This window comes from Pteropus vampyrus, unplaced genomic scaffold (genome assembly GCF_000151845.1).
Source record: "Pteropus vampyrus isolate Shadow unplaced genomic scaffold, Pvam_2.0 Scaffold56, whole genome shotgun sequence".
Taxonomy (NCBI): domain Eukaryota; kingdom Metazoa; phylum Chordata; class Mammalia; order Chiroptera; family Pteropodidae; genus Pteropus; species Pteropus vampyrus.
The window spans coordinates 3,893,973-3,919,282 of record NW_011888837.1 but is presented as its reverse complement, the minus strand read 5'-3'; the positions used below and the strand labels follow the sequence as shown (position 1 = coordinate 3,919,282).

The 25,310-nt window shown below is 33.0% G+C and overlaps 1 protein-coding gene across 5 annotated transcripts in view; it reads left to right on the top strand.

Annotated features, from left to right (window-relative positions):
- Positions 1 to 24,219, top strand: part of G3BP2 (G3BP stress granule assembly factor 2) — a 67,933-nt gene extending 43,714 nt beyond the window's left edge. For 3 of the 5 annotated variants that reach the window (XM_011360548.2, XM_011360547.2, XM_011360549.2), the window contains exons 2-12: positions 8,317 to 8,435; positions 10,590 to 10,671; positions 11,438 to 11,611; positions 12,148 to 12,238; positions 12,893 to 12,995; positions 13,491 to 13,671; positions 14,662 to 14,760; positions 18,891 to 18,993; positions 20,216 to 20,344; positions 20,919 to 21,037; positions 21,318 to 24,219. In XM_011360548.2, coding sequence (XP_011358850.1) covers positions 8,341 to 8,435; positions 10,590 to 10,671; positions 11,438 to 11,611; positions 12,148 to 12,238; positions 12,893 to 12,995; positions 13,491 to 13,671; positions 14,662 to 14,760; positions 18,891 to 18,993; positions 20,216 to 20,344; positions 20,919 to 21,037; positions 21,318 to 21,590 — 1,449 coding nt within the window. In that variant the 5' untranslated portion in view covers positions 8,317 to 8,340 and the 3' untranslated portion in view covers positions 21,591 to 24,219. The remainder of the gene's footprint in view (positions 1 to 8,316; positions 8,436 to 10,589; positions 10,672 to 11,437; positions 11,612 to 12,147; positions 12,239 to 12,892; positions 12,996 to 13,490; positions 13,672 to 14,661; positions 14,761 to 18,890; positions 18,994 to 20,215; positions 20,345 to 20,918; positions 21,038 to 21,317) is intronic. The other 2 variants (XM_011360551.2, XM_011360550.2) reach the window with 1 other exon arrangement.
- Positions 24,220 to 25,310: the final 1,091 nt, after the last annotated feature.

The window sequence follows — 25,310 nt, the reverse complement described above, 5'->3', positions numbered from 1 at the left end:
GATTAGTAGACACTGTTTAAGAGCTGATAGAACACACTGATTCTTCTCCCAGAATCTGAATCCGCTTCAGAAGCAGTCATATCAGTTTCTTGACTACGGTGCCTCACTTATTATTTTTTAATTTCTGTATATTTCTTTATACCATTGTTGGTATATTGGGATGACTTTTGGATCTCCTGTTACTGTCCCCTGCTTTTTAGCTCCTCCCAGTAATATTATATAGGCAAACAGTTGGACTTTAAAAATATTTTATATTCTTGCATCCCTGGCTGTTCTTGTGGTTGTTTTTACCCAGGTGTAATGAAAATATCAACAGAGGCAGGAGACTTGATTTCAGATCCTTCTTTCATTTCTGTAACTGAGGAACCTTGAATCCTTTACTTAAACTCTTTAACATCAATTTTCTTTTCTATAAATGAAGCTAACTAATGTCCCACCTATTTCAGGAAGATAAAGGAACATGTAGGTTAGTAGTGAAACTAAAACAGTATAAATCCATGCTTTTATTTTTGTTGGACAGTATTTCATTTTTTAATGCTTGGTCACTTTTAATAGTTTCTGAACTTCAAGACTTGCCTCCTTTGGGGCTTGAAAAAAAGAAAAGGTTTAAATCACGTCTATTATTTATTTCTACCACTGATGTTTAGTACTTGATCCTGATTTAGACACTTTATTCTATGGTCTGCCACAACAAATTGAAGGTCTGCCCTAAAGAGAGGTGCATTGCTGTTTGATCGGCAGTCATTTTAAACAAAGACCACCTGCAATTTCGGAAGGTTCTAGTTTTAATATAAGGTTAGCTTTTGAGAATAGGAATAGTCCGTGGTTTAATGAGAAAGGGCCTGAGCCTGTCTAGTATAAGCCCAGAGTAAGGGCAAAAGGGAACAGTATCCAGCAGTAGAGATAAGCCTTGTTCTAGGAAAGATGTAGCCTTTGGTAACGTAGTTTCTTTATGGTAAAGAGAACTGCATCCTGTTACTAGAGATCTTATTTTTATAAGAAGCCAGATATAGTACATATAACTTCACAGTCCTGAAAAATTGATCCTTTAGATTTTTTTCTATTTTTCTAAATGTTCAATTTCTTTTGGTTTCTTGAGGGTCTTTTGGTTTTTTAGATGACATAGTGTCTTGACTTATTAGCAGTTTTTGTTTTGCCATTTTTTTCTAAGCATGCAATAACTACCAAAAGTGCGACATAAATTTTCAAGTGAGTAATTTGCAATGACTGAAATTGTTTTCCCCCTCAGAACTACTTGAGCAAAGATGCCCCAGTTCTTATCACTCATAATAATAGATGATGGTCAGGACACTCCAGGCTTCTCAAAGGCTGAATTTTTGATTGTGCATTTTGATGCTTATATATAGTAGTGGTTGCAGCCAGGTGTTTACAGATTTTATTATATTTAGATCTAGTTTTTATCACTGTATGGATAAGAGTTTAATACAAATGGAGATGTCATTTCAGAGATCCCTGGCATTAAAGAGAACTGATGGGATACAAAATCATTTTGGTTTTTTTTTTTTCTATTGAAATCTGCTCTGATAATCATTTTGCTATAGTAATACATCTAAAAAATTAATTTCATTTTCTTGTCCAAGTGCATATATTACTTTTACATTATTGAAATCATATCGCAATTGCAAATTTTATACTGTTTATCAGGTTGTTTTCTTTTGGTTTTATAGTCTTTGACAATAATGACTACATAAACTGATGTTTCACAGTTGGGATTCAGTTTATTGTATTTTTGTTTCTAAGATGATTAATATCAGATTATCTGAAAAAAATAGTACTCTGTCAGGTAAGCTTATCAAATGTGTTTTAAATTATCTCTTGGAAACAAAGTTGGAGAGTTCACCTTACGAGTTAGAGAGTTCACCTCTCTAATTCTAGTATGGTACTTTACTAATCTTGTTTTACTAGTAATGGTAAGTGAATTTTCACACTTCGGACCTTAATTCTAGAGCCCTGTTTCCTAACCAGTAACATGTATCTGTTAGATGGTTATCAGAAACTAAGCGAATATTTAATATCATGATTTTTAAAATTACAAAGTTAATATGCTCTTTTTAATATTCAGACAACATAGTAGGTATCTTACCAGTGGCATCAAGAATCGAAATGTAGCCTTCCTTCCTCTCCCCCCCTCAGACCCAAAACACATATCTTATAGATTTCTTTTTGTATCATGCCTTTTTTCCAAAGATGGGATTTGTAGCATCATTCTACACTTTGGTTATTATACATAACTCTTGTGGACAGTATTTCTTGTCTACACTAATGACTTTTCCTATTTTCCCTGTTTTTAATGAGTACATAATTTTGCGTTTTATAGTTGTGCCCTCATTTAGTAAACCATTTCTCTCTTGATGGGCATTTAGATTATTTGAAATTTTTTTCTTATATAGCAATGAACAACCTGGAATGTACATCTTTGTGCAGTTGTGCATTTCTTTCTTTCTAATATGTCTTAGAAGTGGGATTACTCTTTATGTATCCCAGTTTTACTACTATGATTAAAACTCTGAAATTGTACCTCCAAAAGGTTATAACAGTTTGTATTTCCACCAGTACCGTATATTAAAGAGTCTGTTTTTCCACACTTCACAATACTGGATATTATCAGTCATTTTCACTTTTGTTAATCTAGTAGGTGAAAGATGGCAACTTTGAAGAAATTGCCTTTTTGAACCGTTGAATAATGTTGACTTCAGAGTACCATTTTGCCCTTAAAAGTGCTTGGTATGCGGTAGATTCTCCATAAATGATTGACATAATGAAGCAGAATAGTATTGCTAAATTTTAATAATTGAGGAATAATTTACAAACAGCAGAAAACACTCATATGTGCACAATTATATGATTTTAGACAGACATGTAGTCATGAAACACCACCACAGTCAAGATACAAAATATTTTCATCACCCCTAAAGTTCCCTCGTGTTTCTTTAGTTGTTTTCCCTTCTACCTCCAGCCCCTGATCTGATTGAGCTCTATAGTTTTGCATTCTACAGAATGTATGTCAATAGAATTATATAGGATTAACTTATTTAGCTTTGAATAATATTTTGAAACTTATCCATGATGTTGCATATATCAGTGAGACCTTTTATTGCTGAGCAGTATTCAATTATATGGACTTACACTACAATTTATTTATTCACCTGGCTAATTGTCATTTTGTTGTTTTCAGTTTTCGAGTGTTTATTAATCTGCCATAAACAACATACAGGTCTTTGGACCCATGCTTCATTTCTCTCGGGTAAATATGTAGGAGTAAGGTTGCTTACTGGGTAATATGAAGTGTGTCTGTTTAATTTTATAAGAAGCTGCCATACTGTTTTCAAAGTGACTGTAACATTTTTTTCATCCTTACCAACTTTTCCCATTCTTGTTAACATTTAGTGTTTTTAGATTTTTATGTTAGCCATTATTATAGGCGTGAAGTGGTGGTATGTCATTGCCTCATCATAAAAATCTAGAAGTGTTAGGAAGTGGTTAATGCAGAGAGGTACAGGACTGAGGAGAGAGAGGTCATTGGATTTTTGAGAAGAATTGTGACATTCCAGAGAATTACATTCAAGGGTAAACTCAGTTTATAACATTTGAGAGGGGAATACAAAAGAAGACGACTTAAGACAGATGCATAGTTAGTACTTTAGGGCAGAATGTGATTTAAAAAGTGCCATAAGAATTCAGATGAAAGACAATTATATTCTATTGAGCAAACAGGAAAAATTTTCAGGGGACAGTATTTTAGCTGAACCCAAATGAACGCATAGAGTTTCCATCATTTGATAGGAAGGAATGGAATGAGTATTCAAATAGGAGTCAAAGGTCTTGGTTCTTGTTAATAATAGACGTCTAAATCTTGACACTGGAGCAACCTAATCAAACTTTTTTGGACATGTGACTATTTTACAATATTTCTCCTAGGTTTTTCAGTTAGTCTCTGGAATAAGTAACAGCAGTGACTGGCTGTTCATGAAATAGCACTATTTGGGTTATTCTTGTGTATATTTATATTGAACCTAAATCTACCATCCTGTAATTTGTGTTCACTCTTCAATCATTATATTTAACTTGCAGAGTAGAACAGAACTGTCTGCTGATTTTCGACATTACATCTATCTATACTAATGTAGCCTCAGGTTGTTTGCCTTGGGGGCAAATATACTCGTGATTCACTGAATTTTTAACTAAAAGTAAACAAAAAATCTAAGTACTTAACTAAAAGCTGAAGTTTCAGGCATGGAAAGAATAAAGGGTGATAGATAATTTTGGTTGATAAGTTGGGTTTTTTAAAATTATTTTGAAATTGAGGAACTCAGTATATTAGAGCATGAAGCCCAATGTGATTTTCTTTTCTATCTTATTTGTATATATGTGTTACTTCCTCTCTTCCACTACCCTCTCAATGGGTATGAAGAGATTCAGAAAAGATGATGACAGTTGACATAGAGCAGTTTCCCAGGAGAGCTTGAGTAGATGCGCTTTGGGAACTAGTCTAGGCAAATGGAGAGGAAACATTTTAAGAAATAGAAATGAATAAAAGGATATTGATGAAAATACACAGGGATTTTAAGTGGGATAGATAGAATCGGAGAGTATAATGATCTGAAGTAGCTGGAGCTACTTCACATAAATAGTGAGGGAAGTTGGATCTAATCATGTTGGTATCTGGATGAATAGATATGGTTGATAAGTTTTAATTGACACAGGCAAGAGTAAATTATACATTGTGCGTCCCAGTATGACAGCAATCTTCACATTTTCAAGTGGAGTTTAATACATGGAATTTCACTTTCTCCAAAAATATATCAGAGCAGGGTCCCCAACCCCCAACTCATCCCGGCCAGTGTAGGAACCATACCGAGCCGCACAGCAGGAGGTGAGTGGAGGGGGAGCCAGGGAAGCTTCATCGGTATTTGCATCCCAGCTCACCTTTACCTCAGATCATCAGGCATTAGATTCTCATAGGAGCACTGGTCCCTGGTGCCAAAAAGATTGGAGGATAATTGCACTTCGAAGGTGCAAAAGGCTGACAGCCTTCTGAAGATTCTTTTTGTACAATCTTGGCTATCTATCTTTGTTGAACTGCATAGTCTCTAGGCTTGACCAGAGGTCACTTCTCAATTTGCAAAGTAGGAAATTGAAATCAGAAAAGGTCATGACTTTTTATGGCCTGAGATAAAATCTTTTTCTTAATCCATGTTCAGAGGTTTGCTTTGTTTTGATAAAATTTTTTTAAGAAGAAAAGGAAGGACCCAGATCTCAGAAATTGCTTACCTATGAGTTGGGTACTTTGCTGTGAATAATAAAAATGGCGCAGTTCTAATTGTAATCACATTTATTCTGAGTGTGTAATTTGGCCCTTTTGTCCCTCCTTGACCTTCTTATGTACACTGGCCATGCATGAATGATAAACAGAAACTTCATATTACTCAATTTTCCAAGTCCTAAATTACCTTGTTTGGTGGTTCATCTATAATTTGTTCTCAGTGCTTCCTTGATGCATTCCTTATTTATTGAAGTGTTAATTTTCTGACTCTAGGGGAGAAAATAGACAAGATGGCAGTTGTTTGCGTAGAACACATAAATTAATCTGTTATTAAAAAATAGATTAGTTAGTGAGGTTGCACTTTTTTTCTCCCCTAATGCCTTTACTTTCTTCTTGATGTGGTTGACTTCCTGTCAGTTACACTTTAGCTCTCTAAATTCTGATTCACTTTAAATCAGCTATGGTAAAGAAGTAACCGATCTGTAAGTTACATTTAAGTCAGTTTAATTAATTTAAACACCATTCTCTGAGTAACATCTTCATTTTATCCCTGCAGGAGCTTACCACACCTTGAAAGAGTGGGCTCTGCATAGCCTCTTATGTATAGCTATTTGTTTAGGTTTTACCAGATTAGCATTGCCTTTTCTCACTTAGCATTTTAAATTAACTTTTCAAGTTACCTCCGCTGCTTGTCCTTTTGCCTAGCTCTGATCTAAATAGATGATATCAAGATCATAATACTTTAGTGACTGACTGTCCAGGTGGTAGGTAGCCTCTGTTGAACTTTGTTATAATAACTTATTAGAGTATTTTGAACCTTTTTTGATATCGATAGTATTTTTGGTATCATTTTTTACTTTGATTATTGGTTATATGGAAGTGACAAAAATGGTAAGTGAATATGTACTTTATAAATGTGATGGGAAGTTTGGGATTAATGACACAGCGTCACTGTAGAAAAATGTGGAAATACAGAAGAGAAAAAATGAGAATCCCTAAACCTAGAAATAATCTAATAGCATTCTTGTCTTTAACCATTTGAACAAAACTATTTTGTACATATTTTTTTAATTAGAGGGTGAGTTAGTATCTTCTTGTGTCTTGGTATTATTTTGAACGTCAGTCGTTACAGTATTAAAGTGTGTAATTTCCACATTTTAGCTATTTATAATAAAAACAAGAGTCCTTTTCCACATTAGGGTCTATTAATCTTTATTGGAAGTTTTTAGGTTTGGAGAAAACTAATGGCATCGGAAATGACAGTATCTAACTCTGTTTTGTGAATAATAAAATGAGTTTGTTTAATTGTAGGTAGTACAGAATTCAGGGCAGAGTAAAGACCAAAGAACAGACTGGCAGAATTCTGGGCTGAATTTACTCACACTTCATGGTTAAAGTAGGAAAAAATGAGAACTGAAGCCACTGAATGATTTTTTTTTTTTTTTTTTTTAAAACAAAGTTCATTCTTAAATGAACTTAAATGCTGACTCCAAGACAGCACTTCATTCTAGCCATAGGTAACAATAGATGTTATGGCAGAGAATCCAGATGTTTAATTAAACAGGAATGAAAGTAAGAGTCACCATCACCTGAGGCACAAGGAACAGCTTACTTTTTGCCAGATTTCTTAATTTTGCCTCTGGCCAGGGCAACCTTCCCCAAGGCCTTCACTTTAAGCTCCTTCAGCTTCTTCTTTTTGTTTGTTTGAAAGCCTTATCTTCCCCTTATATCTTCTTGGCCTGCTTCTTGGTCTGCTTTAGGAGTTCTTGCTACTTACTGCCTCTTCCCCATACCCTGCCACTGGAAGCAATGAATTAACTATTTTTGAAAGCAAGTGAGGCATTATATAAAAATTTAAACAGATTTTGGGGTTTTTTTGTAGACAGAGTTTAAAAACAGTTATAAAAGACAAAAACAAAAAACAAAACAGTGAAGCTAATAGAGCATTATGTAAAAGTTGAATTGGGAGTCACTCATTGTGTAGAGCTAGTCTGTAGTCTCCACTATGGTTGGTGTCTGGTTTTTATTAAAAATGTGCGTCACAATTATAATGATTATGGCGGCTTAATAGTTTTTTGTTTAAAGAAAACCAACATTGAGATTTGTTAGACAGGAATTTAAATCCCATCCTGATTTGACTAATAGATACACACGTAGGTATTGTGACATTTTCTTATTTTTTGCTTCTCTAATTCCAAATGTTATAATTTTGACAGTTTTAGTGGCTCTGAACATATAAATCATTTACTTTAAATGATGAGAGATGTATTCTGATTTTATTTTGTGTTTGTGTTTCTTGACCTTTTTGAGATTTCAACTTAGAGGTACTTTAGCATAGCACCCAATCCATTCTGTTCTCTGTTTGCTTTTTTATATTCCATGACAGGTTATAAACTTCTTGAGAGCTAGAGTCTTGTCTTGTTCTCCAGTGTAATTTCATTTACTATGAACAGTACAGGACTTGTATGTAGTTAGATGCTTAATGGAAAGAAAGATTGGAAAGACTTACACCAGGTGTAAAAAGCTTACTATCTTCGATTACTGAGATTATTGCTGATTTTAGTGGTAATCATTATATTGAAAATAAATTCCTAGGAGAGAGAATATGAGGAAGACACAAGTCAAGTCAGTACTGTCCCATAAGTGTAATCTCCCAGCCCTGCCTTGTGCTCTCTGCCTCCTTTTCTAAAACAAACCATTGGCATTCAAGAACATAATGACTCCCAAAAGGAAAGAAAGGTACTGTGAATGGAAAGACTTGGATATGGTGTTCTTTCATTCTGTTCTGCTTAAGAACTGTTCTACTTACTTCCCCTTTTTGAGGGATAAGTGAGATCAAGAAATAGAGATGGGAGATACACACGTTGGAGGTTACTAGTAGTTGTTGGGAATTTATTGTTTTGTTGTAAACTACTTTTTAATAAATAGTATTAATTTTCTTTATTTCCATTTGTATGGCTCAGAAAATTTACTTCATGGAAGTTACAAAGACAACTCTTTAATAGTTACTATTCTTGTGTTTGCTTCCTTAGCATTTGACATTGTGCAGCAAAGAAATGGTTATGGAGAAGCCCAGTCCGCTGCTTGTAGGGCGGGAGTTTGTGAGGCAGTATTATACTTTGCTGAATAAAGCTCCAGAATATTTACACAGGTAAATTTTAAATGGATTATTTTCATATTTTTATTTAGTTTTATTTTCTTGAATATGACTTACTGTCTTTACTGTCTCATGAACTGACAGTATTTTTGCAAACCATATCTAATATTTTCACTTCCTGATGGCTAAAACCAGTATTTTTAAAAATGTTTTAGATGAAATCCATAGAAAGAAAACCATTTCACGTCATATAACACATTTACATTTACACAAATGCACTTGTGGGCACAAAATTATATATTCTAGTAATTTCTATATCATTTTTTAAAAACCTTGGGCTTGACAACTAGTGAGTTCTAATCTGCAATTTGAAATCATGGGTTTACATGGTCATTTCAAAGTTCTCTATAGCAATGTTACGAAATGAGTCTATTAAGTGATTGTACTTGTGAAAATTTCCTCTGATTGATCTGCAACATAGTATTCCTTGGTAAAACAGCAACAGTATCCTTGTTTGATATTTTGGCAAGAGTTGGAATTTATAAGCTTATTTTTTTGAGAGATTGAAATGAAATTGATTTATATTGTGAGTAGTATTTATAGTTTTTGTTCTTCCTGGTATATTTTAGCAGGTGGAAAATAAATGAGACTTTTGTAAGTTAGGCTTTGCAAATATTTGTTGTAGAACACATTAGCCAAGTGAATTAAGGATAAATATATATATATTATCTATAGGTTCTCTAAGGATGCTGGGTATTCTGAAGTAACTACCCACCCCACAATGAACACCTGTACATTTTTCTAATTATAAAAATAAAAACATTCTTGTTGAGGGTATGTGAAGGAGTTTGGGGGTTGAAGGGATGGAATTAATAATAAGGCCTTTCATTATTTGAAATTTAATCTTTTTACAATGTAGGTATTAGCATTTTTAGCATTTTTTTTAACAAGGAAATGTTTTTAGTGATAGAAAGTAAAATTTAAAGCAATTAGGCTCTCCACTATCATTTTGGATAACAACACAAAATTCTGTTATACCTTACATAACCAGTTTCCCTATTAATGAAAATTTAGTCTATTTTTCACATGTTAACACTAATAAATATTCTTACATATGTATTTATGTGTACATTTCTATTTTTTTCCCTTAGTATAAGTACCTAGATGTAGGATTGTTAAAGGCTTTTCTTACACACATTTAGAACCAGTTATCCTGCAGATAAATAATAGCAGTTTACATGCTTGCCAGTAGTCATGAGAGGAGATAGTATAAACTTTAAAATGTGGGTAGCAGTTAAAAGCATGAACTCTGGAACCAGACTGTCTGGGTTCATATCTTAGCTGCTCGATTTGATAAGCGTGTGATCTTAGCTGATTTAATTTAATCTCTTGTGAACCTCAGTTTGCTCATTTAGATAATAGCACTTTTTTCATGAGGCTGTTAGGGTTAAATGAATATATGTAATGCATGAGAACATGACTTGGCATAGAAGAAGTCTTTAATATGTTTTATTATGATTCTTTATGAGAACATTAACTGCATGTTCAATGACCTTAGTTTAGAAGGATATTAATTCTAATTGCTTTGAGTAATGCCATAGAAACATCATATACTTAAGAGCAGCATAAAAAAATATTAACAAGAAATTGGATATTAAAATGTAGATTTTTTAGTAGTCTGGATTATTTCAGTTATTTTAAATCTATCTTAACTGTTTTCATCTAAGCCTTTGTAAGAATTAGTAATTGTTTGGAACTCTGAGTAGAATGTTAGACAGCATCCGATTCCCAAACAAATCTAGATAACTTGAGTTTTTATATCTCATAGGAAAAAAAATGGGTTAATTACTACAGTATCAGTATTTAAAATATATTTTGAATATCTCATTCTTCCGCTTAATAAAAAATAGATATGATAAGAAGCAGATGAAAATAGCTGATGATTGAGCGTATATTCATTGTGCCAGGCACACTAAGAATTTTGTCATTATTCATTTAATCTTTGCAAAAACCCTATGGCGTAGTCACTGTTGTTCTGTTTTATAATCAAGGAAAGTGAACTTACAGACTGTGAGTGTGTTCAAGCTTACACAACTAATGAGTGAGGGAGCCAGACCTGGAAATTAAAGACTCTTTGATACCAGAACTCTCTTCCCTCTTAAAGTTCTCTTGATAATTGAATGTTAATCATTATCAATGGTTTTGCAGGTTTTACGGCAGGAATTCTTCCTATGTTCATGGTGGAGTAGATGCTAGTGGAAAGCCCCAGGAGGCTGTTTATGGCCAAAATGTAAGTCCCAATTTCATATGTACATTTTAGATTTTTTGTTTGTTAAGACAGAGATTTGAAAAATAGCTTTCTCGTGCCCATGAATTTCTTCTTGAATGTGATCATTAGTTGTAACTGGAATTTATGTTAGAATAATTGTTAGATGTGCTTTGAGTTCTTATAAACATTTTGTGTGAAACATGGTATTGCATTGGAGTGGATACACAGGGGAAGATGGGATGTTTTATATGCTTGATGTATTTTATACATGAAACAGTTGAGACAGTGTATTAAGTTTGTACAAATGTAGGCTAAACCTTATGTTACAGGAATGCACAGAAGTATATATTCTTTATGACTTCAGCTAGATTCTGAATTACAGGATTTGGCCTTTACCAAATAAGAGGAAATTGAAAGTAAAATAAATGGCATCAGCAAACACACAGTAAAGTAAAATTAGGTGTGAGGTCAAGGAGTAGTCAACACATTTTGTGTCAATGATTATTTAATACAGAATGGTAGGAGAAAGCTGAATAAAGCCCATATTACTGCATAATGGGAAACAGCCATTGTGATTTCTTGTGTAGAGAGGTGACATATTAAAAATGGTGATTTAAGAACATCAGTCTGGCAGTAATACATAGTACGGTGGAATGGGTTCAAATGAGGCAGTAAGGTTAAGTAAATAGTCAACAAATTGTAAGGAAATTGGTGAAGTTCTTTTGGTAGTGTCATATAGGTAATGCAAGAATTTGTATTTCCTCCCTTCCTTCTTCTTCTAATAAAGGATATACACCACAAAGTATTATCTCTGAACTTCAGTGAATGTCATACTAAAATTCGTCATGTGGATGCTCATGCAACCTTGAGTGATGGAGTAGTTGTCCAGGTCATGGGTTTGCTATCTAATAGTGGACAGCCAGAGAGAAAGTTTATGCAAACCTTTGTTCTGGCTCCTGAAGTAAGTTTTCATTTCACGTAATTTTTCTATTTCATTTATATGATATTATTTGTCTGTTATTAAGTGGTTTACATGTCCAAAGAGTTTTCTTTTTGTTTAGATATACATACATGTGGCTTTTTTGAGAAATTTTACTGAATCTGTTGATATAATTTATTTGAGCTTTGTGTGAGTGCGTGCACTTGTACACTTTGAGTATTTCAAAGTAAAAGTTAAACTCATGCAAATGTGTACATTTATTAGGATTACAGATATAATACAAAAAGTATTTTATGTTTACTAGGTTACATGTTAAAATGGAAAAGTTCCATTTGTTAATTGGTTCTGGTTCTCTTACATTGAGTAGGCATTTCTTGAGTTTCAATATTTGAGTGATTCTCTGTAGTTTATTAACATGATAGCATGTTCAACTTTGGAAAATTATGGAGTCTACATTATTTCTACATAGTACTAAAATAGAAATAAAATATGCTGTGTAATTTGTTGTGCCACATTTATGGGTATTTACGGTGTATTTGGATGTTGTTTTTCTATAGGGATCCGTTCCGAATAAGTTTTACGTTCATAATGATATGTTTCGTTACGAAGATGAAGTATTCGGTGATTCTGAACCAGAACTTGATGAAGGTGAGGTTACTTTCAAAGTAGAAAGGTTCTGTTATTACTCTTTAAGGACGTGAAAAGTGTGAAACTTAGAGAATTTTCCCTATATTGTAACTGAGTCAAAACCCCTTTTCTTTGTTTTGTTCCTTTTGATTTTTCTTACAAACAATATAGGTGTTTATTATATGAAATTACATAAAAATCACTATATTTTTTTATAAAAAAAAATAGAACGTGAAAAATTCCCCCCCCAGTCTCATCCTCTATAGATAACCATATTACAGAATTTTGTTGGATCTTACACTTACCAGTACTTACTTTTATAAAAATGGAATTATGCTGGCCCAAAGGTTACTTTTTTTTTAATATATTTTTTGTCAGATGTCAATTTTTTTGGCTACACCATAATTACTTAATTGGTTTTCCATTGATATACATCAATTCTTTCCTTTTCTTTATTATTGCCCTATGGAATAGATATGACAAAGGAAACTGAGTTATGGCTTTAATATCATTTATTTCCTACCCTTTTCTTATTAATAAATTTTTTTAAAAATAGGGTGAATACCAAACTTTATCTTACTTGCTCAAGTTTTTTAAGAGAACTTTTTAAAAAATATGTATATCAAATTGTGCTAAGCCTCTTAAAAAGAGATGTGGTGTATTATGTATTGCCAGAATCAGAAGATGAAGTAGAAGAGGAACAAGAAGAAAGGCAACCATCTCCAGAACCTGTGCAAGAAAATACTAACAGTGGTTATTATGAAGCTCACCCTGTGACGTAAGAACAGTGTTTGCATGGCTGAATTTGGTTTAAGCTATGGTGTAGTTAGTTGTAAAGTAGTTTTTGTTCCTAGAGTTATTGTTGGAAGTAAATCTTTGATAAATCTATATATCAGGCCAGTATTTGAGTACTTACTATGCAAGAAATTTGGAAATAATTGTTTTATTTCAAAAATTGAACACACTTTGGCCCAGAACTGTGATCACTTACTGATAATGTAGAGTGTTTGGGACAACACAATTTTTTAAACCTGGAGTTTCTTTATAGTTATTTATTAAAGTAAATATTTTTAGTAATCCAGTTTTAAAACAGTGGAATTGAAGAAATGCTTGAGAATATTGTTCCCTTCTGCCTTCTAGTTCTCGTTGGACTTTGGCTTCAAAATAGCTTATTACTAGTTACGTCTTTTAGATTAGAGAAATACTGAGTTTTATCTTATTTGAATTGATTGTTTCACTCACACTGAAAAGTAAATGAAATATTTTATTGTAGTAATGGCATAGAGGAGCCTTTGGAAGAATCCTCTCATGAACCTGAACCTGAGCCAGAATCTGAAACAAAGACTGAAGAACTGAAACCACCAGTAGAGGAGAAGAACTTAGAAGAATTAGAGGAGAAGTCGTCTTCTCCTCCTCCTGCGGAACCCGTTTCTCTGCCACAAGAACCACCAAAGGTTAGATCAGAGGAACTCTTTAATCTATAATATCACACTTTCATATTTGATGCCATCAATGAAGTATGACCTTTCTTCTATTATGTTAAATTGTTTAATATAGTAAACTGCTTTTTTATGGATATGAAAGAAGCTGTGGGTTTTTTGTAATCCCGAGGAAATCTCATTGTATTCCCTTTACCCCCTCCAAAAAAATACCCCTCAGAGTGAAATTTAGGATTAATCTTTGTTTGCAGTGTTTAGTATCTTACATGAAATTATTTGGGTCCATGTATAAAGCTGAGAGTTATTCTTCCATTCTCTATTAAGTTCTCTACGTACAGATGCAGTGAGTCATGCAACTTCCCAACTTAAACGAGTTGGTATATTAAAAGAAGAGATGCCTGTTATTTCTGGTTTAAATGAGAATAGTTTCCTTACTACACCAATTAAACTGTCTTGGAAAGATGAGTGACACCCATAGTTGTATCATTTAAGCCTATCTGAAACATCTTTTATCTTTCTGTAAAAGTAGAAGGTTAAAATATATTTGGGTAGTGAGAGGAGATTCCTTGTTCAATTTGTGAATGTTTGCTAAAGTTTCCAGCTAGTACTTTCTTCTTTCCTGTCCTTCCCCTCTCCCCTTAACATCATCACACACCCTGTTTTTCCCTAAAAGGGGAAAGAAATTGGTTCTATTAGGCTCTTATTTTTCTATCATGTGTAGTCGTTAGTGGTTTTGTTTGTTACTTGCTCATCTACTTAGAGCATATAGGAACTTGCTTGTGGATTTATTTAGTAGTTCAGACAAAACCGTCAAATAATCTCACATAATGAGATTTTGAAAGCTGGCACATAGACTGGCATGTGTGTGTGTGCCTTTCTTTTAGGAGTCCTCCAATATAGAGCAATAGTTTAGAAATGAAAAAGAATATATATTTGGAAGTTTCCATATAGGAATGTTGGTGGTTTTCCATGATTAGTAGTCTAGGTTTGTTGCATTTCCTGCAGGCTTTCTCCTGGGCTTCAGTGACCAGTAAAAACCTGCCTCCTAGTGGTACTGTTTCTTCCTCTGGAATTCCACCCCATGTTAAAGCACCAGTCTCACAGGTAACCGATCTGTGAACACATTGGATTGTATCCTTGTTACATTGCCAATTGCTTATCTTTTTTATACTTTTTTAAATGAGTCAATCAGAAATTATGGATTAAATATACAAAAATTGTATTAAATGTCAGTGCACCCACTTTAAATGCCAAATCTCCATTCATCATCTCTACATAGGTGGTATTTGGGGCTTGGGTGTGTGAAATACAGATTAAGTTGGTTTTACCAGTATATGTAGTATCATTTAAAAGGCTTCTTAGAATAACCAAAATAAGTTCCTTTTTAAAAGTTATATTTTATTTAGCAGAAATATTTTAAGGAAGAAATTTGGAAAGGCACAAAGTAGTGTGGCATTATAAAGGATCACCGTTTTTAAAAAATAGAATACTTTCTAAAATACACTGCCTAAGCTCTTCTCAATAAGTGATTCATACCATTTAATTGAAGCCTGTACCAACTTATGACTGTAGTGTTCACCTTAACTGATCATTCCAGTATTCTGCTTTTTGTCTGTTTGTCATCTTACCCATTTCAGAGCTTTCAAAACATTGAAAATAAGACACTGGCTACTACATTTATTAGGTATAGTTTAGAATTAACTTAAATTAAGTTCATAGTCACAGTTAAAAAGTGTGTTCAATTCTTTTCCCTACACTTTGAGTTAAACTTCATTCTGCTAGAAAATTTACATTTAAAATGGTTAGTGCATATACAATTGTTTGTATATACGTTAATATGCTCTAAACAGTGAAACTTTGAGGTTTCAGAAGTAGCTAGTAATTATTAGACACTCTTTCTGATGTTGGTACACATAATCAGGTACATAATAGAATACATGGCTCATGATACCTGTTGTTTTCAGTTAGATATTCAGAAAATGTTGAGTAATTACCTCAGATCACAAACCAGGATTCTATCTTAATAAAGAAAATTAGTTTACTAAGTATTGATTGTGCTTTTGAACTCATCTCGAGACCTGATAAATAACTTCTGGATTGATTTATCAGATTTGCATTTGGAATGTAAAAATACCATTTCAGAGAGTTGGCTACATTTGTTTTAAACTTAACTACTAGTTAAAATAGCTTATGCTTGTTATAACCAGGCATTGTCAAAGTACTTTATATTTATCCTCATCTAATCCTCATGACCACTCTGAGGGTGGTTACTATTATTGTTCCTGTTTCACGGATAAGTAAATTGAGGCCTAAAGTACTTCACCTAACGTCAGACGGGTATATAAATAGTAGGGCTAGGCTTTGAATTCATGCAATTGGACAGCATGGACACCAGGCTCATGCAAACCTATAGGTTTCTTTAGCCCTTTGGAAGGCAGTATATCTCTATTTACATTAGAGAAGAAGAGTACTATATTTAAGGCATGTCTAAATTACATTAGAGCCTAGCTTCTTGCCTAAGAAAAGAATTTTTTATTCATTTTTGAAGTTAGTGTTTGAATTATAGGAGACTAGATTGTATTTCCCAGCCCACACCCTTATTAAAACAAGATTTTTAAATGTTTATAATTTAAATTTTAAGAGAAATTTCTGATCTCTTTAGGCTGTATTTAGAATGGATTTATGATTTTTCCACTTGATTTAATATACCCTTCAATTTTATTTTGTTACTTTAATGTAGTATTTATTTCCTTAACACTTTTAGCATAGATTATTAATAAAATAAGAATTAAATCTAATTCTTGGGTATTGGTAGGCATTAATTTAGAATTACGTAAGTTAATTTCTTGGTAAAAAGATAAGGTATAGAAATTGATTAGTTCTTTCAAGTATCTTATGTTTAATTGAAGGACTTGTTTATTGTGGTTTTGCTTGTTACTGACTTAATTTGATTCCATTTTTATTTCATATTCTGTTTGATTTTCACTTGTGGGATTTGTAATGTGAGCACACTTTCTGGTTACATGGAGGTAATTCTAAGGCCCTGAAATAGTATGTGGTCTATTAGCCATTTTATTTTGTTGAAGTAAATAGTTTTAATCATGAAATTGAGCCTGAAGAATTATAAGTGCACATGTGGCTTAGGTGACATATTTTAATCAGTTATCGAAAGGATTTTGTTAGATTTTTGTTAGTTTCGTATTTTTCTTGCATTAGCATCAGATGTATACTAAAAGGTTGCTAAATTAATGTATGAATTATTTGTAAGATGTTGAAAATTATTTAAATTTATAGTTTTACTTTTAAATCCTTAAAGGATAATGAATTTTCTGTTTTGTTGTAGTTATTTTTGTTTTGGTAATTTGTTTTGAAAAGAAATTGAATCAATCAAGGTGCCTCAAGTTCTTTAATAATATTTACATTGAATGATTCTGAGGTTTTTCTGAGATTTTAAATTAAAAAGCACATTTGCTATTTTTATTATTAATTTCCTAAACACAATAGCTTCATCAAAACTCGTTAGAGTACATCTGTTCTTTAATTCTGTTTACATTCATATTCAAGTTGTGCTTTTAAGCCCCGTTAGTTGAAATTTCTAAATAATTGTCTTTTTAAGGTATCACATTATGGGTCAAATTAACTTATAGTGTTAATTTCCAAATATAGATAGCAACAGTCTCAGGATTGTAACTCAGGTTCCTTTGTCAGGCATTCAGTATTCTTCTACATATTTTGGGTTAGAGAACTGTGAAAGTAATTTAATTTTAAATGAATCAATAGTTCCTAAATATCTATATCTAACAACACTTTTTTGGTTTTTTTTGGGTGGTGTAGAAATGAGTTAAGATACGGTCTTTATAAGAATAAATACATATAAATAACTGAAAAAAACCTGAAGAGTTAAAATTAAAAATTTTTTTTAACTAGCAAAATTGTAGAACATGGAAAGCAATTCCATCTTGTTGAAGAAAATGGGAAATCTGTATGGAAAAAGAATTTGGGAAGAGAAAGGCAAATCTGTTAAAAACTGCTAGTGTAGGAGTTAAGTGGTTACAGTGGGTAAAGTCATTTACAATAAATTGTTATTTTTGAAGGAAGCATAACACTTTGTATCAAAATTTGTCCTTGCAAATTACATCTCAATTACTGTAAATGATGAAAGAGTTTGAGCTACTGCCTGGACTGAGGTTCTCAGAGATGATCAGCCATAAAGACAGCACTGAAATTGCTAGCTTTCTGACTTGAGGACATGTTCTTCATATTCTGCCAAGTGTTTTCCGCATCCTTTGAAGGTGTATATGTTTTATTTCTTCCTTGGACCACAAATAAATATGGGCAGTAGACAACCTGAAGATGTTGGGAATACAGAAAATGCCATTGTTTTAAGGAAAAGGTAATAGATGCAGATGTTATTTTGTTTTAAAAATCGTTACTTTAATTATATGTGTTTAATTCAGCAGTTAACAGAAACTTTTGGAATGCATCTTAAATGTCCAATTACTCCCCCTGTCACCTTCCAAGAAGCAGTTAAGGAAAATTGTTGGGGTCAGTCCTTAAATAAATGCACACCTTTCCTAAGGAAGAACAACAGAAGGTTTAAAGGACTTCTGTGACGATTTGAGATACTATATATACATTTCCATCTTGTTTTCTTGTGTGCATTTTGACTTAAAAGTAGTAGTTTTAGATGTTAGAGTAAGCCACGTTGCATATTTCGAACTATCAAAATACTAATTTTCAAGATTTATTTATTAGAGGATATTGCTCTGAACACTTACATATTTGAAAGGCAGCTAACTAGATAATTAGAAAGTATGTGTCATATATTCTTGTCTTTCTAAGATAAATATGGCTCTTTTTCTTTCGTATATGTATTTACATGGAGTGGCTCATCTTGCATTTTTTGTGATTTTTTTTTTTTTATAGCAATGCCAATACCTTTTATGCTGTCTCAATGTGGTTGTAGCTTTATTTTTAAAATGCAGTTGTAAAAACCAGCTTATTGTGACTTACATGGTCTTGAGTGGGAAAAACAAAAACCTACCCTACAGTCCTAGATTGGTACAGAATATTTTTATAAAAATTTATTTTTCATGTACATAGGACACTATGTTAAAAACATTCTAAACTTAAAATTACTATTATGCTTATTACTGACTTTTGGTAGTTGCTTTAGTTGGTTTTTCTTCTGTGGAATGTGTTTCTTTATAATGTGTTTTTCCCTTATATTTTAGCCGAGAGTTGAAGCTAAACCAGAAGTTCAGTCTCAGCCACCTCGTGTTCGTGAACAACGACCTAGAGAACGACCTGGTTTCCCTCCTAGAGGACCAAGACCAGGTGAGTCAGTCCTTTCTTTGCTAGCCTTTAGAATTTAGCATTGCATTTAGTGCTTGAAAAGTTGAAAAAGACTGAACTTTAAAAAAAAACTATAATGTGTCTTATACACAAATTCTTTTATTTTCAAAATTCTTGAAGGTTTAAGTAACCTGCTAAAATACAGTCTGGGGCAAAACAGCTTAACTTTTAAGGGAGGATTAGCTGACATGCCATACATACTTGTATTTTGAAGGTATAAAATAATTTTGAAACAAGTATTATTTGGTTATTGTCACTGGTTCTAAGAAATCAAAACCGAGCTGCCAATAACCTACTCTCTTACTTAGCACTCTTATCTCTTCACAGATAAACAATAAGCACACCCTGATTCTTCTTATTTTGATTGTCTTAGGTTTTAAGTAAGTTGCCATGATTTTTGACTTGTTTCCATTGTTAGCTAATATATGTAGCACTTTTATTTGAATTCTATAAGTATGTTTAGATTGCTTTTGGGAGGAGGTGGGAGATAGTATACATCAAATTTAGAATATGTAATTTTTCCCACAAAAGTAAAATAAGTGTTTACTAAACAAGAAGTCATGGGAGGAGCTAGGGTTTGTCCTAGCTTTGCCACTGAGTTTCTCATCTCACGTGAGACCCTTAAATTATGAGCTATTATTACACAAATTTTTCTTGTGCAGTGCTTTCGTTATATACCTGTGTTCCTTGTGTTCTGGGGAGGATCAAATAAGATTTATATATATGTGTGTGTATATATGAACACCCTAACATATATATAAAAGTCTACATAATGAGGTATTATTACTGTTAAATTTACTGATTTGGCTGTAATTTCATTACAACCAAAGATTAATTTTTGAATTTCAAAATATTAAACAAATATTTAGTACAAATATACCTCACTATCTGAAATGTATTTGGCTCCTGGGTGATGGCAAAAGTTTGGTTAAGGAGGAATACTTGTACTACTAACGTTTGACCCTCAGATAAGTAGATCTAGAAGGGGCTTTAGCAATCTAGTCAATACTCTCACTTTACACTTTAGTGTCATGTTGTTTTCTAACTAACCTACTAATAATAGGCACTTCTACCACTGTTCAAGGAGATATCTTATTAAACTAAAACAGGAGTATTGTTATTAAAAGATTTTTACATTCATTGCTTTGAACTAGTTTTTATGTGACATTGTAATCTTCAGTATCTGCTCTGTTCCTTTTCTCAGGCAGAGGAGATATTGAACAGAATGAATCTGACAACCGTAGAATAATTCGTTATCCAGACAGTCATCAACTTTTTGTTGGTAACTTGCCACATGATATTGATGAAAATGAACTGAAGGAGTTCTTCATGAGTAAGTGGCTTTTTTTTTTTTTTTGCTTTATTGTTAAATTAAGCAAGATAATAGAGCTTTTTTCATAATGTAATTAGAATTTTTAAAACCTTTTATCTCTATATATACTTTGTATATCTCCAGGTACCAGTCACTTACCAGAAGAGAGTAGAAAGGCTATATCAGGTGTTTCCCAGTGACTATACTTAGTATTGACTGGCCTACTTCTCTAGAGGTTAGAAGAAAGAGCTGGATGAATCAGTCTTAAGTTTGGAGATGGTATTCATTTGGCAAATACAAGTCAGAAATAGAAAATGTCATTGATTTTCTAAAACTATGCAGGTAACTTTTTTTTTGAAAGGTCTGTAATAAAGATGCTGAAGGCTAACAAAACAAGCAGTCCGACTAGTTGTTGGCTTTTGGGGTAAACAACTTTAATATGGGTGAATGTATCTTAGTTGGCATTGGATGTAGCCATTTGTAACTTTTATTTTGAAATGAAGTGAAGAAATTAAGGTTATTCATCCTGAGCAATTAAGGCCACAGAGTATTCAGTTAAAATATTTAACCCTTGGTGTAATGTATATTTTTACAGGTTTTGGAAACGTTGTGGAACTTCGCATCAATACCAAGGGTGTTGGGGGAAAGCTTCCAAATTTTGGTTTTGTGGTTTTTGATGACTCTGAACCAGTTCAGAGAATCTTAATTGCAAAAGTAAGTGACTTAAAGGGCATAATTCAAGCCTTTATTATTCTTGTTATATATAATATTAATTTGGTGCATTTTTAAACCATATAGGATCTTTTTTAATGGTAAAGCTAAAAATAGTTCACTACGAAATGGTATTTATGCAAAGAATGATTTGTTCGTAGTTTTAAAGTCTGGGTGTGGATCATTTTAAATTTGTTTCTTAGGATTTTCTTAAGTATTCAAGGCAATGCATTACTATTGCTGTCTAACCTGCCCATGTAAATCTTTTTCTTCCCTTTTAAAGCCAATTATGTTTCGAGGGGAAGTGCGTTTAAATGTGGAAGAGAAAAAAACAAGAGCTGCAAGGGAGCGAGAAACCAGAGGTGGTGGTGATGATCGCAGGGATATTAGGCGCAATGATCGAGGTCCTGGTGGTCCACGTGGAATAGTGGGTGGTGGAATGATGCGTGACCGGGATGGAAGAGGACCTCCTCCAAGAGGTGGCATGGCACAGAAACTTGGCTCTGGAAGAGGAACCGGGCAGATGGAAGGCCGCTTCACAGGACAGCGTCGCTGAAGCCCCACTGTTGGCAGTCTTGGCAGTGGTACATTATTCATCGTGTTTGCATTCTTGTTAATTTTTTTTGGCTTTGGAATGTGACACAGCCTTTTTTATCATTTCTTTGATGTGAAAAGCATCTTTTGGTTATGAGTTAAATTGAGGTGGACATTATTTCCCCCGTTTCACAACAAGATTCATATTGTTAATTTATAAATCTAGACTTGGAGAATTAAGGACTGTGAAATGACCGTATCTTAAACTATCTACAACAAAATGAACTTTTTAAAAGGACATGCCCAACTGAATTCAGGTCCTTTGAGTCAAAAAAAAAAAAAATCCTGCTGCACATTTTGTTTAAGTGTTACTGTTTCTGCCTGTTAATGTTGGAAACACAAATAGTGCAATTTGTGCAATTGGAGAATCTTGCCTTTTTTCTTGGCTCCCCCCAAAAATATACAAACCAACAGAAACTTGTTGTGCACTCATCAGAATGCACTAATGGGTACTATGAACTCATTCACATTGACATTTGCAACAGAAGGCAACAGGGGAAAAAAATTTTTCATCTTTTTTTCCAGTAGGGAATAGTTTGTGAAATGATGAGGGCATTTTATCTGCTTGCTGTGACCAGCGTGTGTACACATAAACCTTAACTACAATAAATCATTTAGTTATGAACTAAATAACAAATCGGAACTTCAAATGCTACGGTCTTGAATATTAGACCAGATTTAGTAGCTCCATATCTAAGATTTTTCTACCTGCCCCTCTTCAGTACAGGGATGGCTGGCTGCTCAACACACTCCTCCTCCCCTTTTTCCTTTCTTTAAGCTATGTACAGTGAAAATTGTCTTTACTGTATTTTTGTTCTCTGGTAATGTAATAAGCATGATGGTGCCTTCTATTAATACATCATTCCAGTCTTGCTGGTAATTTTGTACAGTATAGTGTATGAATTGCTGTGCTGCAAAGCCAAACAGCTGCAAAATGTTGAAAAATCATTGAAGTGTATAAAATTGCAGTATCTTTAAAATCAGTAAAATTGACTAGCATATTATTTACTTTGTTCTTCAGTTAACGACGTGTGTTCTCTGTTTAGGAGGGAGAGGGAAGGAGGAAGACGGTTATTTGAGTAAGTCTTATGTTGACTTGTCTCAGTGTGAATGTGAACATTGAAACGTATCACTTGAGGTGCTTGGAAAAGTCAGTCAACTTGATGTACATTTTTTAGTGACATTTTAAAAGCAGTCAGAGTCCACAAATGGCAAGTAAACCTGAGGTGAGGATACTGCAATTTTCAGAGAAAAAAGAACAGCAGCTCTTAAGTGTTTGCATTTTCTATTTGGGGGGCAGGGAACTGTCATTCATTTTGCACAATTCTTGAACTGATGTCAGCACCCAAGTGGCTCTGAATTTAAGTCTGGGACGACATCTTTTATTTTTACATAAATCTCTAAACAATTCTGTGAGCAAAGTTTGTAGCTGCTGGATTATTGTGTGTCTTTATAGCAAGTTCCAGTAAACTGCAAGTATGGCAAAGGATTTTCAATTTTATGCTTGAAACATTCGGTACATACCAGATACGAGTCTCCGATGTTTCAGGCTAGGAGTGGGGAAAATAAGAGTGACCACTTAAAGCTGCTTGTTAGCATGGAAGACTTCTCCATTCTATCTTGGCAAAAACAAAAAATGCACTTGACATAGTAGCAAGCTAGTTTTGAATTTTGAAACTGTTTGCTATCTAGTTAGTAAACTAGCAAATGATGCACATATTTTGTTTTTCATGTACTGGGCAATATAAGTAAAATTAAATTTGTCCCTTTTTTTTCTCCCTTGAATGAGGTCTTCCATGTTTGTGGAAAAGTCTTGCACTATTGCATATATTTTGGGGACATAGATATCTCATAGTTTCCATTTGGGGCGGGGGAGGGAACTTAAGGATTTTTCTTTTTTCTGTTTAATACACTTTTTACACTTTCTGATGTGTAGTACTTGAAGTTCTTACCAGAAAATTAATTTTGAGTTTTGAAGCCTTTATTCAAATTATTTTTAAATAAGTGGTTTATTGTCAGTGTTTTATTTTGTTTTATAGCAGTTTTTCCTTAACTCTTTTCTTTCTCCTTCCCATTTTATATATATATAAAATTTCCAATCCAGGATATTGCCCTACCACTCATGAAAACTTGTGGCACCAAAAGTTATGGCAAATGTTAAGTGTAATAGAAAATCAGATCAAAGAGCCATTCAGCTTCAGTCTTTACATACCATGAATAAAACATTAAAACATCACTTGGAGAAGTTTACATGGTGATTGTTCACCTGCAGTACTGTGGACTTTTAACATTTTGTCCCCTTTTCAGTGAACCAGAGTAAAAATAATTCATTTACCATTACTGTTATTTGCTGATTTTTTTTTTTTTTTTTGATGGTAATATTCTATCCTTATGACACTATTGCAACCAAATTGGCTTTACCATCTTGGCTTTAGTAGGTATAGAAGACAATGGATTACCATCTTTATTGCTGTAATGTGTTAAGCATTATATGCTAGTAGAATCTAGTTTAATTGTTTCAGGTGGAAAGTATTCTTTCAGTTTCCATTTTGAATGTGTTTGGACTAAATAAACTACTGATGTCTGCAGCATTTATCTGTCCCTAATTTAATCTGTAGGTTTGTGTTCCAAAATATTTTCTCCCAATTGCATTTCACACAACCTAAGTAAAGATAAGGAATTGTTTAAAAAGCAACTGTTTATTATTTGTGAAATTTGAGGTATCAAAAGTAAAACACTTAAGACTGGAACATTGTTAAGAGATCTATTCCAGTTCAGTTGGATATCTGGTCTACAAGTTAAAGAATATTAGAATAGTAAGGAAGGTGAGAATGATCTAAAGCAAACTACTAAATATTTATTAAAAAATAAAATCTTGGGTTTTCCAAAGGGTAGTTGCTACCTCATCTCAGAAAGAAAGGGGAAAAGGGATGGGAAGATTGAGGTTATATGAAGTTACGGACATAACCCAATTCAGAACTTGAAACAAATTTGTCAAGCTCTAAAAGAATGTTAAAGGAGAAATAATCATTTGATCATATTTATGAATATATACTTCAAATAAAAAATGAGGTCCTAAAGTATATGTAATTTCAAAAAAGGAGACTTCATAAAAAGGATGGTATAAATGAATTTTTCCTGATATATTCTGAACTGTTTATGAAGATTCCTTAAATCAGACTTCACAAGTTTGTACTGGAGAGAAACCAAAATAACCATTAATTTAAAATACTTTTAAGGAAGAAAGACTTAAGATTTTTATAAATGTATATTAAACTTTCAGTTTTTATTATAATGTAATGACTTATCTAACTTTATGGCTGTGGAAAGATTTTTTTAGAAGGGATAAAATGTGTATGTCATACTATACTGAAAACTAAATTTGAAGGAGCAAATTATCATTTGATCCGAAAAATTTTTGTGAAACAAAATATTTGAATATTTTAGCCACATAACATGCTTCGTTTCAATTGTGCTTATATAGTGTTTGTAGCAAGTAAATGAAAATTCAGTGGATAGGTGTTCATATTTTTCCTTTAAATTAGGACATTTTGCTCAATTTATATTTTAACTATAGATGAATAAAGACCCTTGGTTTTTCTTTTCATTCTGTGTTAATACTTTCTATTTGATGCCACAGTTCTAAATTATTTAAAATTACTTGATAAGGGAATGATCTGTT